The sequence below is a fragment of the Pleuronectes platessa genome, chromosome 8 (genome assembly GCF_947347685.1).
Source record: "Pleuronectes platessa chromosome 8, fPlePla1.1, whole genome shotgun sequence".
NCBI lineage: Eukaryota > Metazoa > Chordata > Actinopteri > Pleuronectiformes > Pleuronectidae > Pleuronectes > Pleuronectes platessa.
In genome coordinates, this window is record NC_070633.1 from 21,183,476 (window position 1) to 21,208,903 (window position 25,428).

General features: G+C 41.1%; 4 protein-coding genes across 5 annotated transcripts; 2 read left to right on the forward strand and 2 right to left on the reverse strand.

Moving 5' to 3' along the window:
* Positions 1–796: 796 nt before the first annotated feature.
* On the reverse strand, positions 797–9,326 carry si:ch73-335m24.2 (protein eva-1 homolog C). Of its 2 annotated transcripts, XM_053428502.1 has the most exons (8): positions 9,138–9,326; positions 4,665–4,870; positions 4,450–4,573; positions 3,258–3,410; positions 2,841–2,984; positions 2,685–2,756; positions 2,497–2,577; positions 797–1,952 (listed from the first exon to the last, which is right to left on the reverse strand). In XM_053428502.1, exons 1-8 carry the CDS (start codon positions 9,232–9,234, stop codon positions 1,567–1,569), a joined length of 1,263 nt encoding a protein of 420 aa, XP_053284477.1. In that variant the 5' UTR covers positions 9,235–9,326; the 3' UTR covers positions 797–1,566. The 2 variants fall into 2 exon arrangements, with proteins under 2 accessions (XP_053284477.1, XP_053284478.1); XM_053428503.1 differs by lacking the exon at positions 2,497–2,577 and having other exon boundaries at positions 9,138–9,325.
* Positions 9,327–12,692: 3,366 nt separating this feature from the next.
* On the forward strand, positions 12,693–17,159 carry clic2 (chloride intracellular channel 2). The gene is made up of 6 exons (XM_053428512.1): positions 12,693–12,970; positions 14,446–14,555; positions 15,090–15,215; positions 15,331–15,431; positions 15,879–16,060; positions 16,529–17,159. The coding sequence occupies exons 1-6, from the start codon at positions 12,917–12,919 to the stop codon at positions 16,688–16,690; spliced, it is 735 nt and encodes a 244-aa protein (XP_053284487.1). The 5' UTR covers positions 12,693–12,916; the 3' UTR covers positions 16,691–17,159.
* An 82-nt stretch (positions 17,160–17,241) lies between these two features.
* On the reverse strand, positions 17,242–19,077 carry urp1 (urotensin-related peptide 1). The gene is made up of 5 exons (XM_053428514.1): positions 18,975–19,077; positions 18,612–18,740; positions 18,478–18,518; positions 18,247–18,352; positions 17,242–17,468 (listed from the first exon to the last, which is right to left on the reverse strand). The coding sequence occupies exons 1-5, from the start codon at positions 19,075–19,077 to the stop codon at positions 17,437–17,439; spliced, it is 411 nt and encodes a 136-aa protein (XP_053284489.1). The 3' UTR covers positions 17,242–17,436.
* A 1,864-nt stretch (positions 19,078–20,941) lies between these two features.
* c1galt1c1 (C1GALT1-specific chaperone 1) lies at positions 20,942–25,144 on the forward strand. Its single transcript, XM_053428511.1, has 2 exons — positions 20,942–21,084; positions 23,551–25,144. The coding sequence occupies exon 2, from the start codon at positions 23,565–23,567 to the stop codon at positions 24,519–24,521; it is 957 nt and encodes a 318-aa protein (XP_053284486.1). The 5' UTR covers positions 20,942–21,084; positions 23,551–23,564; the 3' UTR covers positions 24,522–25,144.
* The last annotated feature ends 284 nt before the right edge of the window (positions 25,145–25,428 follow it).

Genomic DNA, 25,428 nt, shown 5'->3' on the forward strand with positions numbered 1-25,428 from the left:
TCTCCAGCTTCAGCGCCGGCAGGTTGAACCGAGGTATGAGCGTCACAGCGCCGCCTTGCCCATCGGAGTGGGAACGAAGGCCTGAGATAAATTTTTGTGCCAGCTTCATTTGAGATCACACACCAGTACTGTATATACTGATAATATATAATATACAGATTACAACTTACAACTGAATTAAATAAAATTGAACAATACAGCATTAAGAATGTAATTAAAATTAGAAAATGTAAAACAAAAATTAATAAATAATTTAATTTAATTTAATTTAATGAATCCTACTCTGCGCAGGAGGTAAATATATATATATTTTTTAAATTAATTTTTTTTTATTAAATTAAAAACAAACAATGTGGAGCCATTTTGCCACGCCCATTGAAATTTCCTCCAGAATACGTACATTTTCACCACTCTGCAAATTTTGGTAAGAATTTGAGCATGTTTTAAAGCCCTCAAAAAGCCAATTAATTTGCCTGAATAATAATAATCATAATAATCCTTCCAGTTTCAATAGGGCCTCGCTGTCTGTCAGTGCCGCAGTGCTCGGGCCCTAATTATAAAGTGTATCATTAAGATACTCCTGAAAGCAGACATGATGGCCACAGACATCCTGGAGGAGCTGTTTCTAATGAGTTCATGTTTTAATTTCCTCTTAGAGAAATGAGGCATCTTAAAAGACAGTAATAACATTCACTGCAGGATAACCCCTGAATTTACTTAAAACAAAATTTCTACATTTGATACTGTCAGCCCCTCAGGGAGGCTATCAGAAAAGATTGAATATTTCCCATTCAGATAGTATCCCACACATTTATTTATTAAAGTTTACAAGAAATAAAAGTTTCGTCATCGCACTTAAACAACTTTATAAGTTACATTGCAATAAACTCTGACCACTTTATTAGGTATACCTCTACAATGTAATGCAATACAACATCACTGCCATGCTATTTCTCTTTAAAAAAACACAATATGTTCAGTTTTTGGTGACACTGTCATAATTGTGAAATTAAATTATATGTTTATAACTGAGGTCATACAGTTACAGATGACCTTTTACTGGATCACGTTATGGTGAGATGTTTTCTGAACTGTTTGTCATTTCTATTTACAGTACAGCATGAGCTCAATGCTACAACAAACAGTTTAATTAACACCTGTAGATATATATATATATACGTCAGTCATTAATGAGACAGAACAATTATATTGGTTTATACAAGGTGTACCTAAAAATGAGGATACAGTTTATATACTGGCCAAACCATGTTTAGATCCTCCAACCAAGAAATACATTTAACGCAGAGTTCATCTGTGACATTTGACCCATGTTACCAAATAAAATAGCATTTTAAATAAACTCAAAGAACAACTCGATTAATGTGAATTCTAATAATGATTAACCATGTATGTTAGAACATCATGCATCTGTCTCACAACCTTTTAGGATGTTTCATGATGAACAACAGAGCACATTCATGAAATGTCTCCATTAGATAAGGAGGCACAGTCAGGTTAATTAAAAAAATTATTTCAACGTCTGTATCAAAAGCGCCACCACTTCTGTCAGTTGTCGTAAGTTTGAATCTTGTGAATGGCGTAAGGGCTGGAGTCTCCACGAGGCCAAATGTCTCCGTTGGGCAGATCCCTCATCCGTTCCACCCCACGATCAACCATCTCTACCGCCGACGTGGAGGGGCTGAAGATGTCCGTCGTGCGGTGGGATTTTGTGAGGCGACAGAAGGACGACGTGTCTGAAACCTCGTCCTCGTAGAGGTCCTCCATGAGCTCGTTGCGCTGTCTGCGAGACACTTTCAGCTCATCCTTCAGGTCAGAGACCAGATCCTTCACATCTCTGACTAGTGTGGAGCGTACACCAAACAGGCAGAGGAGGAAAACTAGGCCAGCACAGATTCCAGAGACAAAGTACAGAGCCACCTTCTCTGGTAGATCTGGATGAGAGATAAAAACTGGTTTAATGTAAATAGCCGTGTGCATCGTACAGATAAAACCAGCTTGTGTAGCTCTTTTCCAGGGATTTCTGAAACACAAATCAGCACTAATATTCAAACTTTACACAGATATTATACAAAGCCATCTACAACCGCAGCCTGTGGTACGTTATGATAGGATAAACATTCTTTTGGAAATTAGCAATTTTCATTTAGTAAAATGATTTATCTGTTTAAGATATCAACAGTTTTCAACTAATGCAGAATGCAAACTTACCTGAAATATGAAGAAAATACAACAAATATCAAATAAAGTCTTCAATTGCATTACCAGGCCATGATATCATAAGTTAAATGTTCCCTACGAACACTTATATGTGAAAATTTCAATTTATTTTTCTTACTGCATTGTATTGAAGGGGATTAAATAGTAAGAAAATGCTCTTGTTAATATAAACATCTGTGGCATGCAAATATATATTTTCAAATCTTTAAATCTGATCTACAATGATTAGAACTGTACATGCAGGCCCAGTGCACATACCCCAGATTTTTTCAATGATCTCCAGACAGTTGGTAAAGAGCACGTTTTGAGGCCTGTAGGTGGGGCCAGTGTACCATCCACCTGCAGGTGAGAGCCTGGACTCAGACCATAGACTTTATATAAAAAACCTCAGACACCAGTCAAACTCTGCTGCTTTACGACCGGTCAACGCTCAGTCTCACTCTCACCGTGTGTGTAGTCTGAAATCAAGAAAGGATCAGTCGACCCTCGACCCACGTCTTCCAGAAGATACTGGGGAACTAAAGTGAAAACAAGATATTTTCACATAAATACTTCAAACCATGTCACATCGGCTACAAGCAGTAACTTCCCCTGTCACTCACCACAAGTGAAAGACACCCGCAGGTGCTTCCTGGTGCCGGAGAAACAGGGGTCACCAAAGGTTTGAGTATCGGCCAGGAGAGAACAGCTTGCTCTCCCATGACACCTGCGGGACACCTTCCTCAGAGCCAGTGCTGACAGACACTCTGCAAGGAATGAAGACGGATCAATTAATCATTATAACAGATAAATAAGTGTTATATTGTTAAAGTATCTGATCAACAAACACTATCATCGAGATATATATACACAGTTTTACCAGAATTAATACTTCTTATGAATAATTGAGCAAATCACTCATTGATGTAAACTAAAATGGATGAATAGGGCACAGGACTTATTCATTCTTCTCCACCATGCAACTGAAGTTTGCTCCATTATTTGGCCATTAGATGTTTTATAAGTTCCCTGATTCAGACCCATGTCGTTGTGTGATCCAGGTTCCTGAGGACAGTAAGGACTTCCATGCAGCAGGTGTCCAAAAGAGGCCGAGTAAATGGCGAGGACGGTCTCATTTTTACACAACAGCCTCAGACGCTCATTTTCACACACAAGTCTTGTGCGATGGTGCTCTGAAAAAAAAGGATGGTGTAAGTTTACCAGGAGGGACAGGAAAAAAACTGTTACAGTAGCAAAGCAGGGACATTTGAGCATGTTGTGTATTCATATTGCTGTGATCCTTCCAGGCAGCATGGTTTCTATAAAAAGCTGCCAATACGAGCCCTTCAAAGATAAACTCGATCAGTAGCCTTTACTTGCTGATATGAAAACTTTTATTAACAGAATGAATGAACAATCCAACTTATGTTTATATTTAGCCTTGTTGATTTTCTTAATTAAAGTTCTATGTAATCGGCTTTATTTGTGTTTTCCTTATTTTGTATTAGTCCTTTATTTATTTCATTGTAGGATTTGATTGTGACATTTTAGGAATAATTACAGAATTAAAAGAATTATATTTATAACCTTATGTCTGTCATAGTTGTTGCTGGGCGGGATGTGAGTACATCACTATCTGGTGTGGGGTTAGACCAATAAAGTAAGTATATAATAAAGTATGTGTGTTTCAGACAGTATCCAGTGTTTGTGTGTCCCCAGAATAAAACAGAACACAACATGAACATTGAAAGACACTAACTCAAGATCATCTTTGCAATATATTTTTAGTCAGGACCATGATAAGGAGTTTTGTTGCAGATCTAATAGAGAGAAAGAGAGAGTAGAAACCGGAGGGATTATTTAGAATTCTGAAGAAAATATGGCAATGATGGCACTGGCTAACTTTTTTCCCTGTATTTTTCAACCATATGACATCAGCATCCGTTTGCTCTGTTGTCAGGAAGATGAATGAGACGTCCTTAAAGTGGACTGGAACATCGATCAGTCCCTTGATGAGGACATGTGATGTGGTTAAAAGAAAAAGAAAAAGGAATCTTGAGTTTCTATTCTTTTATCAAACTTAGTCAGACTATATCCAAGGTCACAAATAACTTTGCATGCAGACAAATAAAGGGGAAGAATCCTCATATTGAAATGCTGGCACCCTGTTCACCATGTGTGAATATGTGTGTTATGCTCCACATATTTGATATGGGGAGCTCAGTGTCCTACCTGGTCTGCACTTGTAGGAGACAAGGAGATACTTGCTGGTGAGAGGACAGGGGTCTTGTCCAAACACTGCACTGAAGACAGGGATGTGACAGGAACGCCGATCCTGACACTCTGATAACACTTTCTGCAAAACCAAAGAAAAAAATGTTGAGCACGCTCACTTGCAGAGTGTGTCACCGACACACCCAGTTTACACTCATCGCCCAGTGACATACATCTATAGCAACCGGTGACGTGCACGCTGTGTCCTCGTCCACACTCGTGTTTGTGTTTGCAGAGGGACATAAATGTTGATAAGGCACTCGTCGTCCATAGAAAGCAGAGAGAACGGCCACAGACGTCCTTGATGGACACTCGATGACGAGCGTGCTCCCTTCACATGCATGAGCCGTGTGGTTCTTCAGGATTGTGTGAAGATATCCTGAAAGAAAACATTCGGGGACAAGACTTTACAACTGTTCAATAGTTTATGAACACCCCACTTATCAAGCTGGGATTTAAATTGACAATTTATAGAAAAAAAAGAAAAAAAGAGCAGCCAGAAAGACATCATTTCTACTGAAATGAATGTTTCTATTTCCCTTTCCACCCTATCAAATATGTTGCAGTTGCAGGTTTCTTTGCCTCCAGCTCATCCATAGAAACTTACTCCATGAGTTTTTGAAGACAGACCTGATGTTTAATCCTTGGATTACTTTCTGTGGAATGAAGCCCTGATAAACCCGTTCGTTAAGTCTGTCTTTATAACCACCATGTTTACATCATACACTCACACATCTTCAGCCGCAGGCTAGCAAAAATGTTTCTACCGCACCTTGATTAAGAAGACGATGTCTAATAAGCATAGTCATCTCAGGTGTATATAAATAAAAGTTTTTATTTAGCCGACGCTTTCATCCAAAGCGACTTGCAATAAGTGCATTTAACCATGAGGGTACAAACCTAGAACAACAAGAAACAAGAAAGTACGATTTCTTCAAGAAAGCCAAATTACAAAGTGCTATAAGAAAGTGCCATTTAGAGTTCTACTAAATTGTTAGGTTAAACTTTTAATCAAAGTTATAGTCGGAAGAGGTGCGTTTTTAGTTTGCAGCTGGAGATGGGAAGACTTCCTGCTGTCCTGATGTCAATGGGGAGCTCGTTCCACCATTTAGGAGCCAGGACAGCAAAAACAGTCATGATTTATTTGAGTGGACGGGCTGGGGTGGGAGGTTTGACCATGTCCTGGATGTAGACTGGATCCGATCCATTCGCAACACGGTGCGCAAGTACTAGTGTTTTGAAAGGGATGCGGGCAGCCACTGGTAACCAGTGAAGGGAGCGGTGTAGTGTGAGTGTATTTAGGTTGAAGACCAGTCAAGCCGCTGCATTGTTGATGTTGGCAGCATGACTGTACGGAAACGTGTTGTTGGCATTAAGGGAGAGTTGACTGCCGAGTGTCACACCCAGGTTACTAGCAGTCTGGGTGGGGCCAACACAGAGTTGTCAAAGGTAACCTTAATAACTACTGGCACTTTGTAGTTTGTAAGGATGGGACTCTGTTGACCTCAACTGAGGAGGTCGTCGGACGTTGGAAGGAACACTTTGAGGAACTCCTGAATCCGAATAACATGCCCTCTATGTTGGAGGCAGAGCTCGAGGTTGATGGTGTTTCGTCGTCAATTTCCCTGGTGGAGGTCACTGAGGTAGTCAAACATCTCCGCAGTGGCAAAGCCCCAGGGATTGATGAGATCCAGCCAGAAATGTTAAAGGCTCTGGGTGTTGAGGGGCTGTCATGGTTGACACGCCTATTCAACATTGCGTGGGAGTCGGGTACAGTGCCAAAGGAGTGGCAAACCGGGGTGGTGGTTCCCCTGTTCAAAAAGGGGGACCAGAGAGTGTGTACCAATTATCGAGGTATCACACTTCTCAGCCTCCCTGGTAAAGTCTACTTCAAGGTGCTGGAAAGGAGGGTTCGGCCGATCGTCGAACCTCAGATTGAAGAGGAACAATGCGGTTTTCGCCCCGGACGTGGAACTACGGACCAGCTCTTCACTCTCGCAAGGATCCTGGAGGGGGCCTGGGAGTATGCCCATCCGGTCCACTTGTGTTTTGTGGATCTGGAGAAGGCGTATGACCGGGTCCCCCGGGAGAAACTGTGGGAGGTGCTGCGGGAGTATGGGGTAAGGGGGTCTCTCCTCAGGGCCATCCAATCTCTGTACTCCCAAAGCGAGAGCTGTGTTCGGGTCCTCGGCAGCCAGTCAGTTTCGTTCTCAGTGGGTGCTGGTCTCCACCAGGGCTGCGCCTTGTCACCAATCCTGTTTGTGATATACATGGACAGGATATCGAGGCGTAGTCGTGGTGGGGAGGGGTTGCAGTTCGGTGGTCTGAGGATCTCGTCACTGCTTTTTGCGGATGATGTGGTCCTCATTGGATCATCGGCTTGTGACCTTCAGCACTCACTGGATCGGCTGGCGGCCGAGTGTGAAGCGGCTGGGATGAGGATCAGCACCGCTAAATCTGAGGCCATGACTCTTAGCAGGAAACCGATGGATTGCTTACTCCGGGTAGGAAATAGGTCCTTAGCCAAAGTGAAGGAGTTTAAGTACCTCGGGGTCTTGTTCGCGAGTGAGGGTACTATGGAGCGTGAGATTGGCCGGAGAATCGGAGCAGCGGGGGCGGTATTGCGTTCGCTTTACCGCACCGTTGTAACGAAAAGAGAGCTGAGCCGCAAGGCAAAGATCTCGATCTACCGGTCGATCTTCGTTCCTATCCTCACCTATGGTCATGAGGGCTGGGTGATGACCGAAAGGACGAGATCGCGGGTACAAGCGGCCGAGATGAGTTTTCTCAGAAGGGTGGCTGGCGTCTCCCTTAGGGATAGGGTGAGAAGCTCAGTCATCCGTGAGGAACTCGGATTAGAGCCGCTGCTCCTTTACTTAGAAAGGAGTCAGCTGAGGTGGTTCGGGCATCTGGTAAGGATGCCCACTGGGCGCCTCCCTTGGGAGGTTTTTCAGGCACGTCCAGTGGGGAGGAGACCTCGGGGAAGACCCAGGACTAGGTGGAGAGATTATATCTCAACACTGGCCTGGGAACGCCTCGGGATCCCCCCGTCAGAGCTGGTCAATGTGGCCCGGGAAAGGGAAGTCTGGGGCCCCCTGCTTGAGCTGCTCCCCCCGCGACCCCGCGATAAGCGGATGACGATGAAGATGAATGAAGATGAAGACTTTGTAGTTTGGCCTTTTTGAAGCTAATTGTTTGTACATGATTCTTGCTGTTCTGGGTTTGTACCCTCATGGTTGAATGCACTTATTGTGAGTCGCTTTAGATAAAAGTGTCAGCTAAATGAAATGGAGTGTACATTTCTTCTGCCTGCAGTACTGTATTGTCTTAATATCCCGTATGAGGATGTCGTTTTTTCGACACTCCCTTTGTAAAGACAAATTATTTTCAATTATGGACAAAAACTGGGGCGTGATTGTTTGCTTTTAACTCTAAGGTTTCTTCAGTTAACCAGCTTCTTAATCCCTGAATATGACCTATTTTCTATGAAATTTACATAATTATTCAGATTTTGGTGACCCAAACCTAACTTTACCATAGCTTTAACGTTACCATGGGCAGTTTGCCTCTTGTCTTTGCACTTTTTGACGTTGTTCACTGGACTTGAATGTTTTAAATGTCAATAAAAACGTGACAAATTTGGGAGTTCTACAGGTATAATATTGCAAAGCAGGCATACAAACCCAGTGAATAGTCATCAATGTGTTACTATTAATAATACAAAGCCTGATATCTAATCTCTAACAAAGCAGTTAAATGTGTCACCTAATTTAACTGTTTGACTGACGTCAGTGATGCAAGAGTTTCATATCTGATCTATAACCAACAAGGCTGTTATTTTCCCATGCAAGTGAAGTTTAACTGACAAGTACTCTGCTATTATAACACTTGACAGACACACAAATTATGTATAGTGACATAATTGTAGGTTAGAAAGTGCTCCATTGTTTACATTGCATTTTTAATGCGTGGGTGTAGCTGAACACAAACATGCACGACAATGAAATACAGACATTGAAGTCATTATACCCGCAAATGGGTGTTCCTGTATATGCCCATACGTGTGTGTGTGTGTGTGTGTGTCTGTGTGTTTGTGTGTGTGTGTGTGTGTGTGTGTGTGTGTGTGTGTGTGTGTGTGTGTGTGTGTGTGTGTGTGTGTGTGCGTGTCTTTGTGCGTGTGTGTGTGCATGCGTGTGCAGTTTAAAGCTTCGTGGAGCAGATGCAAGACAGTACCAGGCTCTCACTCACAATGAACTATTATTAGGCCCCTGAGAGGCTGCTGCCACATGAGGTTAGACTGAGAGATACCCTGTTCACAATATTAGTGTCTAAATTAAAAGCTACTTGGGCTTTTTGACTATAAAGTTATGTGAGAAGTCCAACCATCAAGATAGCTCAGTCAAAGCCTGAAACATACTCATAAACTCAACTCAACTGCAAATTATCTATCAGTGAGGGAGTGAAGACCTAAGTACACCCTGGTCCCTCAGACTGAGCTGCACCAGCTGTTGCAAAGCAGGATGTGCAGATAATGTTGAATGTCTTCCTCTGCAAAACTGTCGCAACCTTAAAAGTAACAGCTCAGCATTTGGGTTTTCTCCAGAACAGGAACAGATATTGATGTAAAAAAGAACAGAGCAACTTACGAGAGAAGTCGGGAGCCGCGTGTGCGCGGTGTGCACTCAGAGTCAGGAGAAGAGGTAGGAAACAGAGAGACCAGCACAAACTCCATGGTACTGTCATCGTGCGTACCCTGCATGACAGACCCCCGGCGTTTGTTGTAATGTGTTGTTGTGCAATTGACTGCCTGGGAGATGGCGATCAGTGAGTCAATGGTGCTATTGTGCTTAAAACCGCCCCTATTTGGAAATAAAACGATCAAATCCATTGCTGCTCTAGCTGCGCTTGAGATGAGAAATCAGAAGCTGATTAATTTTCTTTGAGCGCAAATAAACAATGCAGAAATAAAGTTGGAGAAGTTGTCCAATTAAAGGCAGAGATTTCTTGCAAAGTCTCATCACTTTCTTTATTTAAACAGAATCTTTGTGATGGAAGATTGAACTCTCAACATGAAACAGAAACATCTTCGTTGAAAGTGGATGAGGGGATGATGTCATTTTGTCTGTTCTGAGTGTGATAATGAGAGGCCGCCAGCGTATTGCAGGGCCAACGTATGGAGACAGTTTACACTTACATCCACATCTAACAGTCAATCTAACTCTATATCGACATGTCTATAGACCGTGGGTGGAAGATGAAGTATCCGGGGGAAAACGCAGACACGGGGAGAACATACAAACACCCCACCGAACAAGGAACCTTCTTACTTCCTATTAAGAGAATTAAAAATGTCTGATGTAGAAAAGGGCCTGTTTCAGGAGATGTATTTGTTGGAGCCTTTTGTTGAATAATTAGAGTCACTTGATCTTGAAACACTGGGTAGTCAGGTTAGCTTTTCCCCCTAAAATCCCCCTCATCACCAAGTTCCTGCTGTTTACTTGACTCACGGGGGAGTGGCGGGGGAGTGGCCAACTTCTCATCATCATAGAAAGAAAGTGAATAAGCGATCTGAAATTTCCCAACATGTTGAACTGTGGATTTAAATCCTGATGAGGATCTCTGACCTTCGTGTGTGTGTGTGTGTGTGTGTGTGTGTGTGTGTGTGTGTGTTTGTGTGTGTCTGTGTGTGTCTGTGTGTGTGTGGGTGTGTGTGTGTGTGTTGGCAAAATCAAAACTCATTGTCATGGAGTCGTAAATAGCGAGGGTCCTGTTTATGGAGATAAGGCTCTTTTTTTTCCAGGAGGTCACTTCCAGCAGCTGTGTGTGGCCAGTGGAGATATGTGTCTCTCTCCCCATGAGACTGGCCTCTCCTATCTTTCTGTCTGTGGAGGAGGAAGTTAAAGACCAATCGTGTCACGCGTTTCCAGAGCGGCCAGCTATTTCCAGGAATTAAATCGGAGCTCTTCACTCTGCCAGAATCTACTGGTTTCAGTTTACTAGAAAGGTTTTGATAAACCTTAATTTCCCTTTTACACATCCCCTCAACGCATTGTGAGGACTGTTGTCACACCAACCAAACACTGACACATAATACATGTGAACTCACTCCCTGCCGCTGAGCTCAGGACATTATCAGTGACTGCAGCCACTTGTGAAGGTGAATCAAAATGAATTTCTGAATAACAGCCCGGTCATTTATCACACACACTCAAACACTCCCTTCACAGCAGTGGACGTAATAATGTCGGCTGATAATCTAACAGGAGAAGCCGTCGTTTTGCGTGTGCGTAGGAGTGTCACTCCCACTGCACACTCCAGTAAGATTCCACCCTCGGCCCATTGCAAGTGTCAATAAAGAGAGTCATTTTTCATTAAAAGTGTCGGCTCGCTGCTTTAGTTCTCGGGTCACTTCCTTGACATTAGTAGACAATTCTTATCACGGTTAAATGTTTTTCATCGAATTTCCAAGAAGTGTTTGGAATTTCTTAAATGATGATAAAAGATTTGTTCTCCATACTCCCTCTCAGTTATATAAATTCCCTAAATACTCTAAAGATAAATGAGGTCGGTGCAAGGCACTGGTCTTATTTCAGTGAAGTTTTGCTTTTGCTAAATTCCTTCTAGTGTGTTGCATTATCTCACTGGTGTTTTTGGTCATGTTTCTTTGGGGAAGTCTACACCGCAGCGTGGGGATTTCATAATAAAATTTCCCTTTTCCAATTTATGGTAAGTGATATATTTACAAAAAGCATAAAAATGACTTAGTCGCCAAATGTCTGAGGACATGGGGCCATGAGATGATAGAAAACTATCAGATACAAACATGTGACTCATAATATCCCTTGATCATTTGAAAGAATGGAGACAAAACCTACTTAGACCTGCTCTATAGGAATAGTAGAGTAGAGAATAGTGTACAATAAGCTAAATATACTCTACTACATTCTGTAAAGGGAGAAAAAAACTGTTCTTATATTAAATTCAATCTCCACACTTCAGATACTTGGTATACAGGAAGTTAAATCCGTGTTTCTTCAGCACTAAGGATTAGGCTACACAATGAACAAAACAAACAGGAACTTATCATGAAATAAACAAGCGCAAAGAACTAAAATATTGTGGCATACAAAGTAGTGCAAGAAGTAGTGGAGCATAAATGATTATATATATAGATATATTGTGAGGTAAAAGTATAAAGTAGTATGACATTGTAAATTCTGTGCAAACAATGGTGAAGGAAACACCACACTGCACAAAATATTCCATTACAAGTGAACATCCTTCATTGAAAACGTAACAAAATTACATAAGCATATTATTATAAAAGTGTTGATAGATAAATTTATGAAAAGTAAAGTCAAAATAAAAGTAATTGACCAGAAGAGTTATAGTATTAAATACCACATTGCAGAATTATTATTCCATTTATAAAGGAATTATATTGCAGTACTTGTTTGAGGTTAATATTCATGATTTTATATATTATTTTGTAGTTTTTTTTCAGTAATAAAGAGTCAGGTTTATAACATGATTGCATATGTAATATGTCAAAATTTACAAATGTAGTTGAGTAGAAGAATGAAGTAGCATAAAATGTAAATACTCAAATAAAGTACAAGTACCACAGATTTGTTCTCAGGTGCAATACTTACTAGTACATAGTTACTTTCCATCACTACCGATATCAATACCTACTTACATGTCTGTCAACCACTTATTATCAGCCATAAAAAACGTTTAACTTATTTCTAAAATCTTTTGTTTTTCATATGGCAGCCAAATAGACTAATAAATCATTATATGTGTGTCCAGGTGTTTCTTAACATTCCTGTAGCCAAAGCCAATCTATGGCTCATTATTAAGTCAAACAGATGTGAGACTGAAAGCTACTTTACAGGAACTAAATTAAATTAGGTGTTGGCACCGTTTTCCCAGAGTCCCTCAGGATACAGTGGCTGCTTTGTATTAAACCATGGCCCTCCTGTGAAAAGTGTCGCTCCATTACTCCTTTCTAAACCATCTCACAGTGTTGGAATGTGAGTGGCTGTAAATGAAATTTGTGTTTTGGGTCACACATCGTTATCAGGGGCTGTATATTGCAAAATGCAGAGCGGAGCTGCTATTTTAAGCTCTTTCCTCATAGATTTTGGCATGTTAGAGTGTGCACCCCGCCCATTCCTCTGGAGCCTCCCTCTCCCCACGCTGGTGAAGTGTGTTCGCAGAGATAGCCTCCAAGAAGCCCTGAGACAAAACACAAGCAGCAGTGAGGTGTTGAACTCTTTCTCCTGACGTCCACGACCAGAGAGGCACTTGAAACCAGAGCAGCGTTTGGGCAGAGGCACCAATCATCAGTTGGTTCTTCAGCTCTGTGGATATTTCAGGCTTTGACTGGAGCTACAAAGAGTGAATAGACTTTTCTAAGAAGATGGCACTTCGGCAGTACTCTGAGAAGGAGCCAAGCATCGAGTTGTTCATTAAGGTCAGTGGTTTCTTTTCAGTTTCTCTATCGATTTGCAGGAAGAACTTTGGCAGTTCAGGCAAAAACCCAACAACTCTTGAATTCTTGACTGTGCTGCTTAGATGTCACTGTCTCATGAGATGTTATCTAAGGAAAATACAAGAAAATCAAGGTGTCACAAAAGGCTTTGCTTCTCACTTAGCAGTATTGAAAAAGGCAGGGATCTAAAGTGAGTAAAGCTGCATCAATCAGAGGACAACTCTCATTTCGATGGGTCTCCAGATACCAGATGTTTGAAGTGTTTGTGTTCCTGCTGGAGGTCACAGCGTGTTATTTTTTTTATCAGTGACTTCTGGCCTTCGACCGATCGTCCATCTTATCACCGTTATACACCCGGGAGGAGCGAGGATCAGGCAGGGTGACTGGCCCCAAGCCTGGGCCGGGCACACCCACTTTTACTCATGCGTATACAATCGCACACACTAAGCACACTAATAAACAACTTATTTGTCACCTCACAATTACTTTAGCCTTTAAATGATCTCTCATTGTTTGCTTTTTAACTGTTTCCTATTCAATTTGTCATTTTTAACTGGTAGAGCACCTTGTAGCTGTTTTGAAAGGTGCCGTATAAATAAAGGTTATTATAATTTGTCTAGAATGCCATCACAAAAGTTTACTTGAATCTATAAATGTTTCTTACCCTTAGCACATTTGGGTTTTATTTGATGGTATCCATGCAGAGATTTGGTGTTTCAGATAAAAATAGGGTCAACTGAAGCTAAAGGCAATATTAATAGTATGTTATGTGATTTTAGATGTTGAACGTTTAAGTTACAGCCACTTTAAGGAATAGTTCTCCCAGTTTGGGGATTTCATCTCTTTCTTTCTGAGTTAAGTGATCAAATCAACTAAATATTAGTCCAGTACAGACTTTTCTCTTGTCTCTTTCCATGTGTTAAACACTAGAGAGAAAACATAGTCAGCTGACCAGATTTGAATTGTGGTGGGGGCATCAATTCACTTTAAAAACAGGAAGGTGGATTGTTCCCAAAATGTCACAATTTCTTTGACATCGACATATTGAAAAATTGTGTTTCAAAGCTGGGGCCTTGAGAAAACCCATGAGTTATGTTGTTGTAGTTTGAATGTTTGCTGAAGGAGGAGCGCACATGTTGCTGAGGGCACCGCATCCATTGTTTTCCACCAAAACACAATGGCCACTATTCCCCCACGGGGAGGAAACTGCCTTTAAATATCCCAGACACTCCTGTCACTTCTTTATCAGCGTGGAGAGATGCTGTATATTTGTGGTTCATTATTTATAAGATAGTTCTTGGGGCCTTTCTATCGTTTTATTGATAGTGTGGCGAAAGCATGAAATGAGGCGAGAGAGCTGGGGAGATGTGTGGAAAGGGCCCGGGCTGCTGCATGGAGGCCTCAAGAAACTCAGAAATACTGACTTTATCATCATCATTCATTTCTCTGTTTTCCAGGCTGGACATGACGGCGAGAACGTGGGGAACTGCCCCTTCTGCCAGAGGCTCTTCATGGTTCTGTGGCTGAAAGGAGTGAAGTTCACAGTGACCACTGTTGACATGAGGAAGTAAGCACCTCTCCTCCGGCACTAACACTTCCTGAGCATCTGATCACAGGGACTTTCACACAGAACTCTGTACAAAATCACACGTTATTTCTTCTGTAACCCAAACCGTGTCTCACTTGTCAGGTAGGTTCTCTCACTAACTGAGCTCACAGGGAGGGGCCTGTTAAATCAAAATGTACAAAGAGCTCAGTGTCGCCCTTCAGACAAACACGTCTTTAATTGAACCTTTTTATTGTGTGAATTTCTCAGGGTCATTACCGGTGTGCAAATAAGACCAGGATACTTTGAAAGATTCCATGATTCAGAACACACACACACAGAGGCCTCTGAAAGACGCAGCCCCTCCCAGCGCAGTGTGTTCATAACTAAACCTACAGCTTACATTGAAATTAATCCTACGCACCTCATCTGACAACCTCCATAACCATCAGTCTCTGTTTTGGCATGCTTCATAGCAATCCGATGGTAGAAAACATGAATAAAGGTCTCTCTGTCCACCTCTCTCCCTCTGTCCATCTTTCAATGTCTTTCCAGGAAACCAGCGGAGCTCAAGGACCTGGCCCCGGGGACCAACCCTCCGTTCCTCCTGTACAACGGCACCCTGAAAACAGACTTCATCAAGATCGAGGAGTTTCTTGAACAAACAGTTGCCCCGCCCAGGTATTGCTTGTGTGCTTAATCATTTCTGCAAATATTGAAGAGTGAATTTGGTGAGGGCTTATTCTCATTGAGCATGTTTACTTTCTCTTTTCTCCTCCACCCCCCCTCCCTGCAGGTACCCTCATCTCAGCCCGCTGAACAGAGAGTCCTTTGACGTGGGCGCTGACATTTTTGCAAAGTTCTCTGCTTTCATCAAGAACAGTCCCAATAACGCCAGTAAGACCAGTTTCTGTTCATTCATTCAACCCCTCACGCCTCACGTTTTTTTCATTTATTATTTCTAGTGGTGGAGAATAACTCTATTTTGTGACTATTTGCATTTTTTGATTTTGCAGAATTTATTATTAGACTCAAAAGTTTGGTGTTTTGTTGATGACATACAATAGAGTAATTAGAATACAATAATGTAAAATCAATAGGAGTTATAAGGCTCTCTGGGGCTATTATGCTTATAACAGTAAATGTACTCAATGCTAATGATACTTTTACTAAAATAAATGATTAACATTCCACCACCAACCAGTAACTTCAGATACATTTCAAATAATTGCAGGAGAGTAGCAAGCACAATATTTCCTTTCTGAGTAAGTGCAACATGTACCTACAGTGAGTATAGTTGAGTACTTAGTTAATTTCCTCCACTTTCTGTTCCTGATCGTCCAGTGCAAGAGAGAAACCTGCTGCGGGAGTTTAAACGTCTGGATGATTACCTGAACTCGCCCCTCCCAGAGGAGATCGACCACAACTCCAGAGAAGCAGTCGGCGTCTCCAAGAGAAGGTTCCTGGATGGCGACCGCCTCACCTTAGCCGACTGCAACCTGCTGCCCAAACTGCATGTCATCAGGGTGAGACACTGTTTTCCTGTTGGTATTGTTTCTGTTCATCCGTGTTGCGGTGCTGTGTTATTTGTTCTTCTAGTTATTGTGTTGAACTGACACCCGTAATGTTAGAAGACAAGGGAAGTTCATAAATATAAACAGCACATTTCAAACACAGGGGCGAGGTGTTTGACAATTCTTAAAAGAACTTTGAGAAACTTCTGACATCATTTAAACATCCGATCAAGGCCCAAAAAGATACAATTCTCCAGTAATAACCAGAAAAGACTGTTCTGAATGAGACAAATGTGTATTACAGCTTGAGGGACTATTGTAGTGAACCTCCAGATAAAAACTATGGACCACTTAATGACCAAAACATGAGCCCTTTGAATAACTGATCTGAGTGTTTCTCTCTGAACTTTAGGCACCTGGTGTAATGTGTGTTTCTCAGAATGCTTCAATTTGATCTTCCTTTATTTCCATGGATTACAGGTCGCTGCCAAGAAGTACTGCGACTTTGACATTCCTGCCCAGTTCACAGGTGTGTGGCGATACCTTCAGAACGCCTACGAGAGAGAGGAGTTCAAACAGACTTGCCCGGCCAACATCGAAATCGAGAAGGCTTACCTAACCGTGGCCAACCAGAGGAAATAAACGCTTCTTCTACTCTATATAATTCATACCCTGTCCCCCCCCCAAGTATAACCGTGCATTATGAGCTGTAGAGGGCGCTACAACCTCCGAGAGTAAACTGTGGCAATCAATCAGACACTTTTGACCTGTTGTTGTGGTAGGAGATTTTCTTTTATTGGTTTTATGTATTGAATATTTATCCGTAGTTGCCCGTAGATTAATGGTATTATTTATGCCAAGTTAAAAAGGCCAAATGTGCAATTGACTGTTGATGTAACTTAGCAGATTTTTTGTTTATAGTGTAAATATATATATATTTTCACAACTTCTAATGATCCAGACACCCTCCATTTAATATGTGTAGGATTGTGTTAGACTGAGCAGCACCTTCACAAACAGTTCATTTTTCGATATAAAACGTGATATAAATCCTTTTTAGTATATTCTGTAAGTTTGCAATGTCACACTGATTAAAAAACACCAATCATAATTTTTGTTGATGTGTGTGTGTGTGTGTGTATGTGTATGTGTGCTCCTTGAACTATAAACATCAAAAACAAGCCACACAAATAACACATCCGATGTTCAAGTTTAATTTCAGCCACAAAAAAAACACAGTGTTACTTCTTCAAAAATATATTTTCTCACGATCAAGTTCATGTGATGGATATAACGTTTGGAGGAAAAAAGAACTGGTGACGGAGAGCGACGGCGTTTGCTTCCTGGTTTTGGCAAAATCCCAGAAAACATCCTGCGGCGGCTGAGCTCTAGCTGGTGACGCAGTATTTCCAGAAACACGCTGTCAGGACATCAGACGTTGAAAAGTTAGGAACAAAGCTATGAAATCCCTTAACACAGTGCACATATTTTATATATTCATCTTTATCATTATACAAATACAAATCTATTCTATGTCTGCCACTCCTCTGTTGCTTGTTTCCATCATTTATTCTCATTTGTAGTTGAATGAAACATTTTGTCCAAATCCTGAAGGCCATTTAAGGAAATTCTATGATTTAGATGCATAGATATATTTATATCTACTCATGTGAACTTATCAGAAGGAATATCTCAGTGTGCTGGTACCTCTACTGTTCCATATTTTAACACTTTACTGCAAGTCTTCCTATATTTTAGGGTTTCAAGCAAATATAAAGGTTTTTAGTCGTGTATTATTTAACAACCGTAAACCCTGCAGTGGAAACCTATCTATTAAATCTGCTGTATAATAGATAACCATTATACAGGAAAACATAGTTGTAATAATGATAGAAAAGGTACATCTTCATAGAAGTCAACGACTACTCTACTCAAAATGTCCCTATTGCTGCAACCAACTACAAAATACTTTATTAGAGAGTTTTGTCCTGCAATTTCACTTCTGATAAAAATACTTCTACTTGAGCAGAATATTCTCATCAACATTCACAAGTCTCAGTTTAACATCCTTGTTTTTAGATCATTGAATGATAATAAATTAAGGTCGTGTCATACATGTTTTGATGTGAACTCACCTCAGGACTAAATGCCTGAGCCCCTCATCAGTGATGGTTTACAAGGAAACTCAAGTCACTCACCTCTTTTGTTCGTTTTTGGCAAATTCTGCTCCGATCTAAGAAAACCCTGAGAGCGCAGCTTGTCGGCCGCTGCCAGCTTCAAGACGACTTCTTTCAGGCCCTCCACCTACCAACAAGAGAGGTGTTTGTACAGGTGCATGGAGAGATCACACAATCTGATAATCAGCCTCACTGCATTGACTCAATGCCGGGTATAGTTTCTCATATGATCAATCGTGTTATCAGCCTTACCATGTTGGCAAACCTGTCTTGTTGTGCTGAATCTTTAGTCCCTGAGGGGGAAAATGAAATAAAACATTGTTTTTTTAAAAATCATTTAAAACTCATTTGTACTCAAATATCTACTTTAACAAAATCATTTATACCTTTATTCCAGGAGTCTCTGCCTTCATTGTGCTGCATTAGCAGAGGGTACATGTTATTGACTTCTCTCTGCTCCCCATCAGCAGTGTCTGGCCCGTCCTCGACCTCTGATACTAATTTCTGAATGAAATCTGTTTGAAATTGCAAAAAACATTCTTATCGTTCTGTCACTAGGACGTCAACATCCCTTGAGCTCAGCAGATATTTTCAGAAAATGTACTCTTTAAGTTAAATCAACATCAAGATAATACTATAATCAATAAGTCTCGTGGGGAAAAGATGAACAGAATTTTGCTGAGTTCACAGTGCGTTCAATCATCAAGTTACTCGGCACAAGAGGAAAAAAAACCGGTTCAGAGTCTCACCTGCCTGTGGCTCCAGGTTGGTGTCAGGGTACAGTGGTAGAGCATGTGTCCGTCTGGCAGAACAAACTACAGCTACCAGGTAAAACAAAGCCAGAGAAATCATGGTGCCTCAGTCTGTAAAGGGTCAGTTTTGGACGATACCTCAGGCCGACTGAGAACTTCACTTATATACCCCCAGAGGCCATCCATCACGATCTGATCAATACACTATCATCACACCCAGTCTCCTTCTTAATGGTTTGGACACGATGGATCAGGCGTCATAGATGCAATTTAGAAGACCCTGTCAATTCAGCCGGAGCCTATCTGTGCTTGTACAGAGAGGCCTAACAAATGTTTGCTCTGCAGCAGTAATCAGCGGCTGTCCAGAAAAGCTCTGATGCTTTATGTCTGACACCATTTCTGTTCAAATGTCTCATCGCTCATGTCTGAGGTCACAGAGCCGGTGGAAGTATGTAACTGTGGGTTTCTGCGTCATTTGGAGTGATTCACTTTTCTGACGTAATTGTTGAGACGGTCTATGGGTGACATTGGTCTGAAGTTAAAGGTAAAAGCAAACTAATATTTCTTGTTAAAGAGCAAAAGAGTTCTATATCGACAATTTCAATATATATTTCTCTCTTCATTTTTGTATTTACTCAATGCTTTCATCCAAAGGGACCTACAACTGAGGGTTCTTTTCTTTTCAATTTTCATTTTTTGAAAGAAAATACAGATTATGTAAAACGTGAAGGATAAACTAGTCTGCAGTCATGGTGGTGGCTCTGATAGGCTGCTCTAATGTGGATTCTGTGGCTAAAGGCTCACGCATCTTCGTTGTAAATGATGGGAATGCCATAAAAGGTCAGAAACTAAATTGTGTCCAAAACTCTAAAAGTCCAAAAGTAGTCCGAGCTGTGGCTTTCAATCAAACTGAGAGTTGACTGATGCTCTTCAAAGGTGCAGCCGGTGTCGGGTGATTTATTCGTCTGTCTTCACATCTCTGCTAAGAAAACAACAGCATTTGATGCATGTGGCTGCCGAGCAGTTAGTGAGAGGATGGAGAAAAACAGCAGTAGTTAGTTTTAAGGTCAAACAGTGACTTAAAAACTGACATATAAATAACAGAAATAAGAAACAATAACCAATTTAAATTATAAATATGGGCAGGCCTGCCGACGAGCTATGGGCTTACGCACTGTGTCTTTTTCTGTCCTACCCTGAAATGTCTCCTTTTGCCAACCAACTTCCCAGAACACTAAATCATTTGATTTGCTTGTTTCCCTGTTGTTATTGGCCACGTTTTTGTTTCTTTGTTTGTTTCTTTGTTTGAAAAATAGCAGGATTATGCAAAAAACTAATGGAAAATTACTACAAAGCTTGGTGGAATGATGCGATGTAGGTCAGGGAAGAAACCAGTAAAATAGCAGACTCTGATTAGGGTGTGGATCCAGGACTTTTTTTCCCACTTTCCTTAACATTAATTTCCCACCGAATAATTCATGGATCTTGATGACAAAAATCAAGGACATTTAGGAAACTAATATCTATGAGTGTAGCTTGATTAACTGAAAAACTCAAAAGCTGTTTAGTTTGTCCCGTCTTGGCTACTGTAAAAAAAAACGGTGGCCTCTGTAGAGATGTAAATATAAAGTATTTAAATAGAGAGTACGCATTCAAGGGTAAAGAAAACAAAAATATGTACAGTTAAGAGGAATCACACTAATCAGAATCAGATTCAAATTCTTTTAATTGTCAAGTATTTTTACACATACAGGAAATTGCCTTGGTGTGGTTGGTGCATTAGACATAAAACAACAATCGGACATAAAACAACAATCTATACAGTAAGAAAACATCACTAGGTTTATTTCATATTAAATGACTGCCAATAGACCAATTTCACCTAAATCTGACCAACACTCCAGCGCAGTAGGTGGCGGTAATGCGCCTCAAACGGTAGGTGCCATTAAACTAAAAGAAGAACAATGAGTAGAACCAGAAGAAGAAGAAGAAGAAGAAGAAGAACTAGAAGAACTAGTTGTGGGAGTCCTGCTCCGCTGAGCTGATCATTAACAGTGGAGCTTGGGGTCAGAGCAGCAGCAGGATAGATCTAACACAACCAGCCAAGGTAATACTTCTCCTTTCTCCTACTCGTTCTGCCCCAGGTGGAAGTTCATAGTCGACAGTAAGTGCAGGAAGCCATTGGTTAGCCACACGTACAGAGACTTCATCCACAGCCCTCAGTGCCGGAGGAGTTCCTCAGCCTCCGAGACCGCAGCTCAGACTCGGGACGTCGCCCCGAGGAAACACGCACTTTGGCGACGTGTCATCGAAACCGTCCACGTTAGATGTAGATGTGAGCATTTCTACTCACTCGCACAGTCGCAGTCCGGCTTGATGACAGCAGAGCAGCCGGATGTATAAACCTTAGACCAGTGGTCACCAACCTGTTCGAGCCCAAGATCACTTTAATTCCAAACGTAAGCCGGGATCTGCCACCCTGATATCTTCCAAAGAACCCACTTAAGAGCGTCCTATCATTTTTTTGTTTCAATTTCTGTTAGAGACTGAATTTACAATCGAAAATATACAAAAAGAAAGGCAGTTGTGCTACTTTATTTATTCAACGCACAATCATTTTTACACATGAACTTGAAAATAAGATAAGCAGTTCTTTATTAGTCCCGCTATGGGGACATTTGAAATGTTACAGCAGCAGAAGACATTACATTACATTACAAGTAGCGTGCAGTACTTGGGTGAAGGAATATACAGAAATAGACATATACACATAAACATAACAACTCAGGTGAAAGATAATTGTTTCCTCGTTCGCAATCGCTACCAACCACACTTCCCGGACCTGTTTGAGAACACTTCTGAGTCATTCATTCATTATACCAGGGCACTGATTGTTATCGAAAGACCAGAATAAATGCCGTAGAGGAACTAAATCGAATTGTTTTTAAGAGTTGTCAGGAGATAAACCAGCACCACCACCAGTAGACACGCACGCGACCGAGGGGTTAGTGGCCACAGCCTCAGGCTAATGTCTTTGACAAAGACATACCAATGCTGTCGTGTGTGTTTGCTATGTCCGGGTGTGTGTGTGTATATGTGCTTTTGACTTCCGACATTGATGACTGGTGGTTACAACGTCTTGATAACAAGACGAGCTGCATCAACCAGTTTCATGGACTTGTCCAATGTCTTAGAGACATGGTAAATAAGCTTTGAATAGACATAAACAAAGGAGTGTCTAAACAACGCGAATATATTTGAAATTCCCCCAAATGAGTGTTTACTATACAGATTGTCAAACATTGTTTACTATATTGTAATATTATGGCTATTCCTGCATTCACTTTCATGTTTTAGCAGGTAAAGGTGCACAATCTTTATTTATTGTTTGACACCTTACTGTCTAATGTATGTACCTTTTTAATAGGTAGTGTCAGGCGTGTTGGTTTATCCTAAATAAGAGATGAGCCGGACTGGTCCAATTTAAGTATTTATTGAGAAGCAATGAAAGTTGAACAACATAGCTATGGACAATTATCACAGCCTAGGCTAAATCAGTTAGCAATAGGTAGTTAATAATGGCCCGAACAAAAGGGGTTTGATATAATTATAACAGTAGATTTAATATGACTGGTTATGAGAGATTGAAGGGGAGTCACCGCAAATCAATTTGGTTCTCCCTTATTGGTCCACAGCTGTAGTACCCCGCCTCTTGTCAAGGAATCCAGGAAGTGACAAGAAGCCGCTCTCCATGACGCTAGTACTACTCTGATAGTTGCTAAGCAAAGTCTTCTCTTCATGAAAGGCCTTGAAACAGCTGATGCCATGTGGGCCATTGGAGAAAGGAATATGATGTTCCTGCTATATCCAAACAATGTCCTGTTGATGTAAACATTAGGATCCTCGAAACAAAAACAACGAAACAAAACAATGTCAACAAAGACACTGTGTCCGACCTGCAGAATGTATCAGACAGCTGCATGAAATATATGTGATGTGAATGAATCTAAGGGAATAATGGTTTAATACCAAAAGTTAGAATTCAGAACAATTATAAGATTCATTATTAACACTATGCAGCAAGGTTATTTATAAATCATTTGTATAAAGGCCTTATAACTGGCCCAACCTGCTCAAGACCCCCCCTCCTGTCTTTATTGCAAAGAATACAGTTAGACCCCAGAACAGCTAAAATATTGAATTCTCACAGTAGCAAAAGCTGTAATAAAGTAAAAAGTAAAGTTCCTTCTAACACTGGATTGAAAAACCTAAGCTGCTTTTTAAAATGAGTTATCATAACTGAAGTGATTCATTGATAACTTAACAATGAGCAGATCTATTAACTTATAAACCTGTTCCCAAAGTTGCAAAACTTCTTGTCAGACTTGGTTTAACTGAGCTGTAAAAAGTTGAAAGACGGCCAGCTTTTAATGTCTACCAAGCAATACACGGTTTGTAGGTAAGGTCGTTGGGTCTCAACAGCAGGGAAACGGTGTGGGTCATCAGGGCAGGGAAGAAGTTGAACATTGTGGTTATGTTTTACATCAATAATGTGTTTTTTGTATTTCTCCAGTGTCTGCTGCCAAAATGGTGTCTGAAGGAAGCTCCTTTGTGAAAGGGATGTCCATGGGAGGCCTCTTCTGCTTGGTGGTATCGCTCCTGAGCGGTCTCAGCCCCAGTCCGAAGACCAGCACAGAGGAGCACCACCACCATCATCACGTCAAGGCCCCGAGTAAAGACGAGTTGAAAGAGCTCTCTAACGCTCATATTCAGGAGTTGAGCAAACAAGTCCAGGTTTATTGCGTCGTCATGGTCCAGCCAAAGTTGATTGTTTATTGGGCGGCAGCGCTAGACACCTGGAGCAAACACTGTGATAAGTCTGTGTTTTACACCTCAGAGGAATCTAAGGCACTGGAAGCAGTAGACCTGAATGAAAAAGATGAATGGGCGAGGTTACGTAAAGCTCTGAAGCATGCTTATGAGAACGCTGGAGACCTGCGCTGGTTCTTTTTGGCGCAACCCACCACGTTTGCCATCATCGAGAACCTGAAATACCTGGTGCTCACTAAGGATCCCAGCGAACCCTTCTACCTGGGCAACGTTATGAAGTCAGGCGAGCTGGAGTATGTGGACTATGAGAGTGGCATTGTTCTAAGCTACGAAGCTCTGAAAAGGCTGGTGCATGTGTTTCAGGACGAAGAGAAATGTCCAGAGAGAGGAAATGCCCTGTGGAAGATGGATGATGACAAGCAGCTGGCAGAGTGTCTCAAATACACCGGTGTGTTTGCAGAGAATGGAGAAGACACGCATGGGAAGGGCCTGTTTAACAGCAAGAGCGTCCACACCCTGATATCAGACAGCATGAAGGCGAACCCCAATAACGTGTTGGAGGGCTGTTGCTCGGACATGGCAGTCACATTTACTGGGATGTCACCAGGACAGATGCAGGTTATGATGTTCGGAGTTTATAGACTCCGTCCTTATGGCCACGATTTCCATGACGTGTTAGCCTTTTACCCTCCTGAAGGCTCAAACAATGACTAGAGACTCATTCCTTGAAACCGGATATGGATTTTGTGTTTTTTTGTCATCTATAATGGCAAAGCTAGGTTTGGGGAGATGGTTTTCTTATGCTGTTGGTAAAACTTGAATCTGAGTTGGAACAACTCCTTTATGTATATTTGTACATTTTGCACTTGGCACAATCAGCACCCCATTTCTTTATGGTGTAGTTGAACAGTCGATGGGTGTGTCGTCCTTTTGAATGAAGATTAAAACTGGGAAATAGAACAAAACCTCCAGATAATACAAATTATCTGGAGGGTTTTGGGTATTGTCATTTGTTATGTATATAAAATGTTTGTCTTTTTGTCATCTTAAAGCTGCATTAGTTGTTAAATAACACTGTTTTGAAACTACTTAATTGTTTTAAGTGCTTTGCTCTGTGTTATGAATTACTATGTGAGATTACAAACTAAAACATTTTTAAGATTTTAGTGAAATACCAGTCAATATTATAACAAACATGCCGAAGCCTTGTCCAATTGAAAGTGAAGTTTCATTTTCTTACCATGGTATGCTGGGGTTGTATCCGGATATGAAGAACTTCACAGCTAAATGGTACTTTTTTGTAAAATTAAATAAAATCAATATATGGAGTATCTTTATTAAGGTGAAAAATCATTGCTACCATTTTATTTTATATTCTGCATTAATTACCAGGGGTAGTAGTGGATTGCCAGATTGTAGTGGTGGAATGTAATTAAGTACATTTAAAATGATGTAATAAGTATTTCTACTTGGTTTCCCATCAACAAAGTGATGGTATCAAATAATACAGCACACCATGAATACTTTTATATTTGAGACTTGAATTTGTATGCAGTACTAATATTTTATGTGATAAGAGTACTTTTAGATTCAAGTATCTTGAGTTCTTCTTCCACCACTG

Coding starts and splice junctions, on each gene's coding strand:
- si:ch73-335m24.2 (XM_053428502.1), bottom strand. CDS start 9,234: ATGACAGTACCATGGAGTTTGTGCTGGTCTCTCTGTTTCCTACCTCTT. Junction 4,871..9,137: donor CGCGGCTCCCGACTTCTCTC/GTAAGTTGCTCT, acceptor GTTTTCTTTCAG/GATATCTTCACACAATCCTG. Junction 1,953..2,496: donor GATCATTGAAAAAATCTGGG/GTATGTGCACTG, acceptor TCTCTCATCCAG/ATCTACCAGAGAAGGTGGCT.
- clic2 (XM_053428512.1), top strand. CDS start 12,917: ATGGCACTTCGGCAGTACTCTGAGAAGGAGCCAAGCATCGAGTTGTTC. Junction 14,556..15,089: donor ACCACTGTTGACATGAGGAA/GTAAGCACCTCT, acceptor ATGTCTTTCCAG/GAAACCAGCGGAGCTCAAGG. Junction 16,061..16,528: donor CCAAACTGCATGTCATCAGG/GTGAGACACTGT, acceptor CATGGATTACAG/GTCGCTGCCAAGAAGTACTG.
- urp1 (XM_053428514.1), bottom strand. CDS start 19,077: ATGATTTCTCTGGCTTTGTTTTACCTGGTAGCTGTAGTTTGTTCTGCC. Junction 18,519..18,611: donor CAGAGACTCCTGGAATAAAG/GTATAAATGATT, acceptor TTTCCCCCTCAG/GGACTAAAGATTCAGCACAA. Junction 18,353..18,477: donor AAGACAGGTTTGCCAACATG/GTAAGGCTGATA, acceptor TCTTGTTGGTAG/GTGGAGGGCCTGAAAGAAGT.
- c1galt1c1 (XM_053428511.1), top strand. CDS start 23,565: ATGGTGTCTGAAGGAAGCTCCTTTGTGAAAGGGATGTCCATGGGAGGC.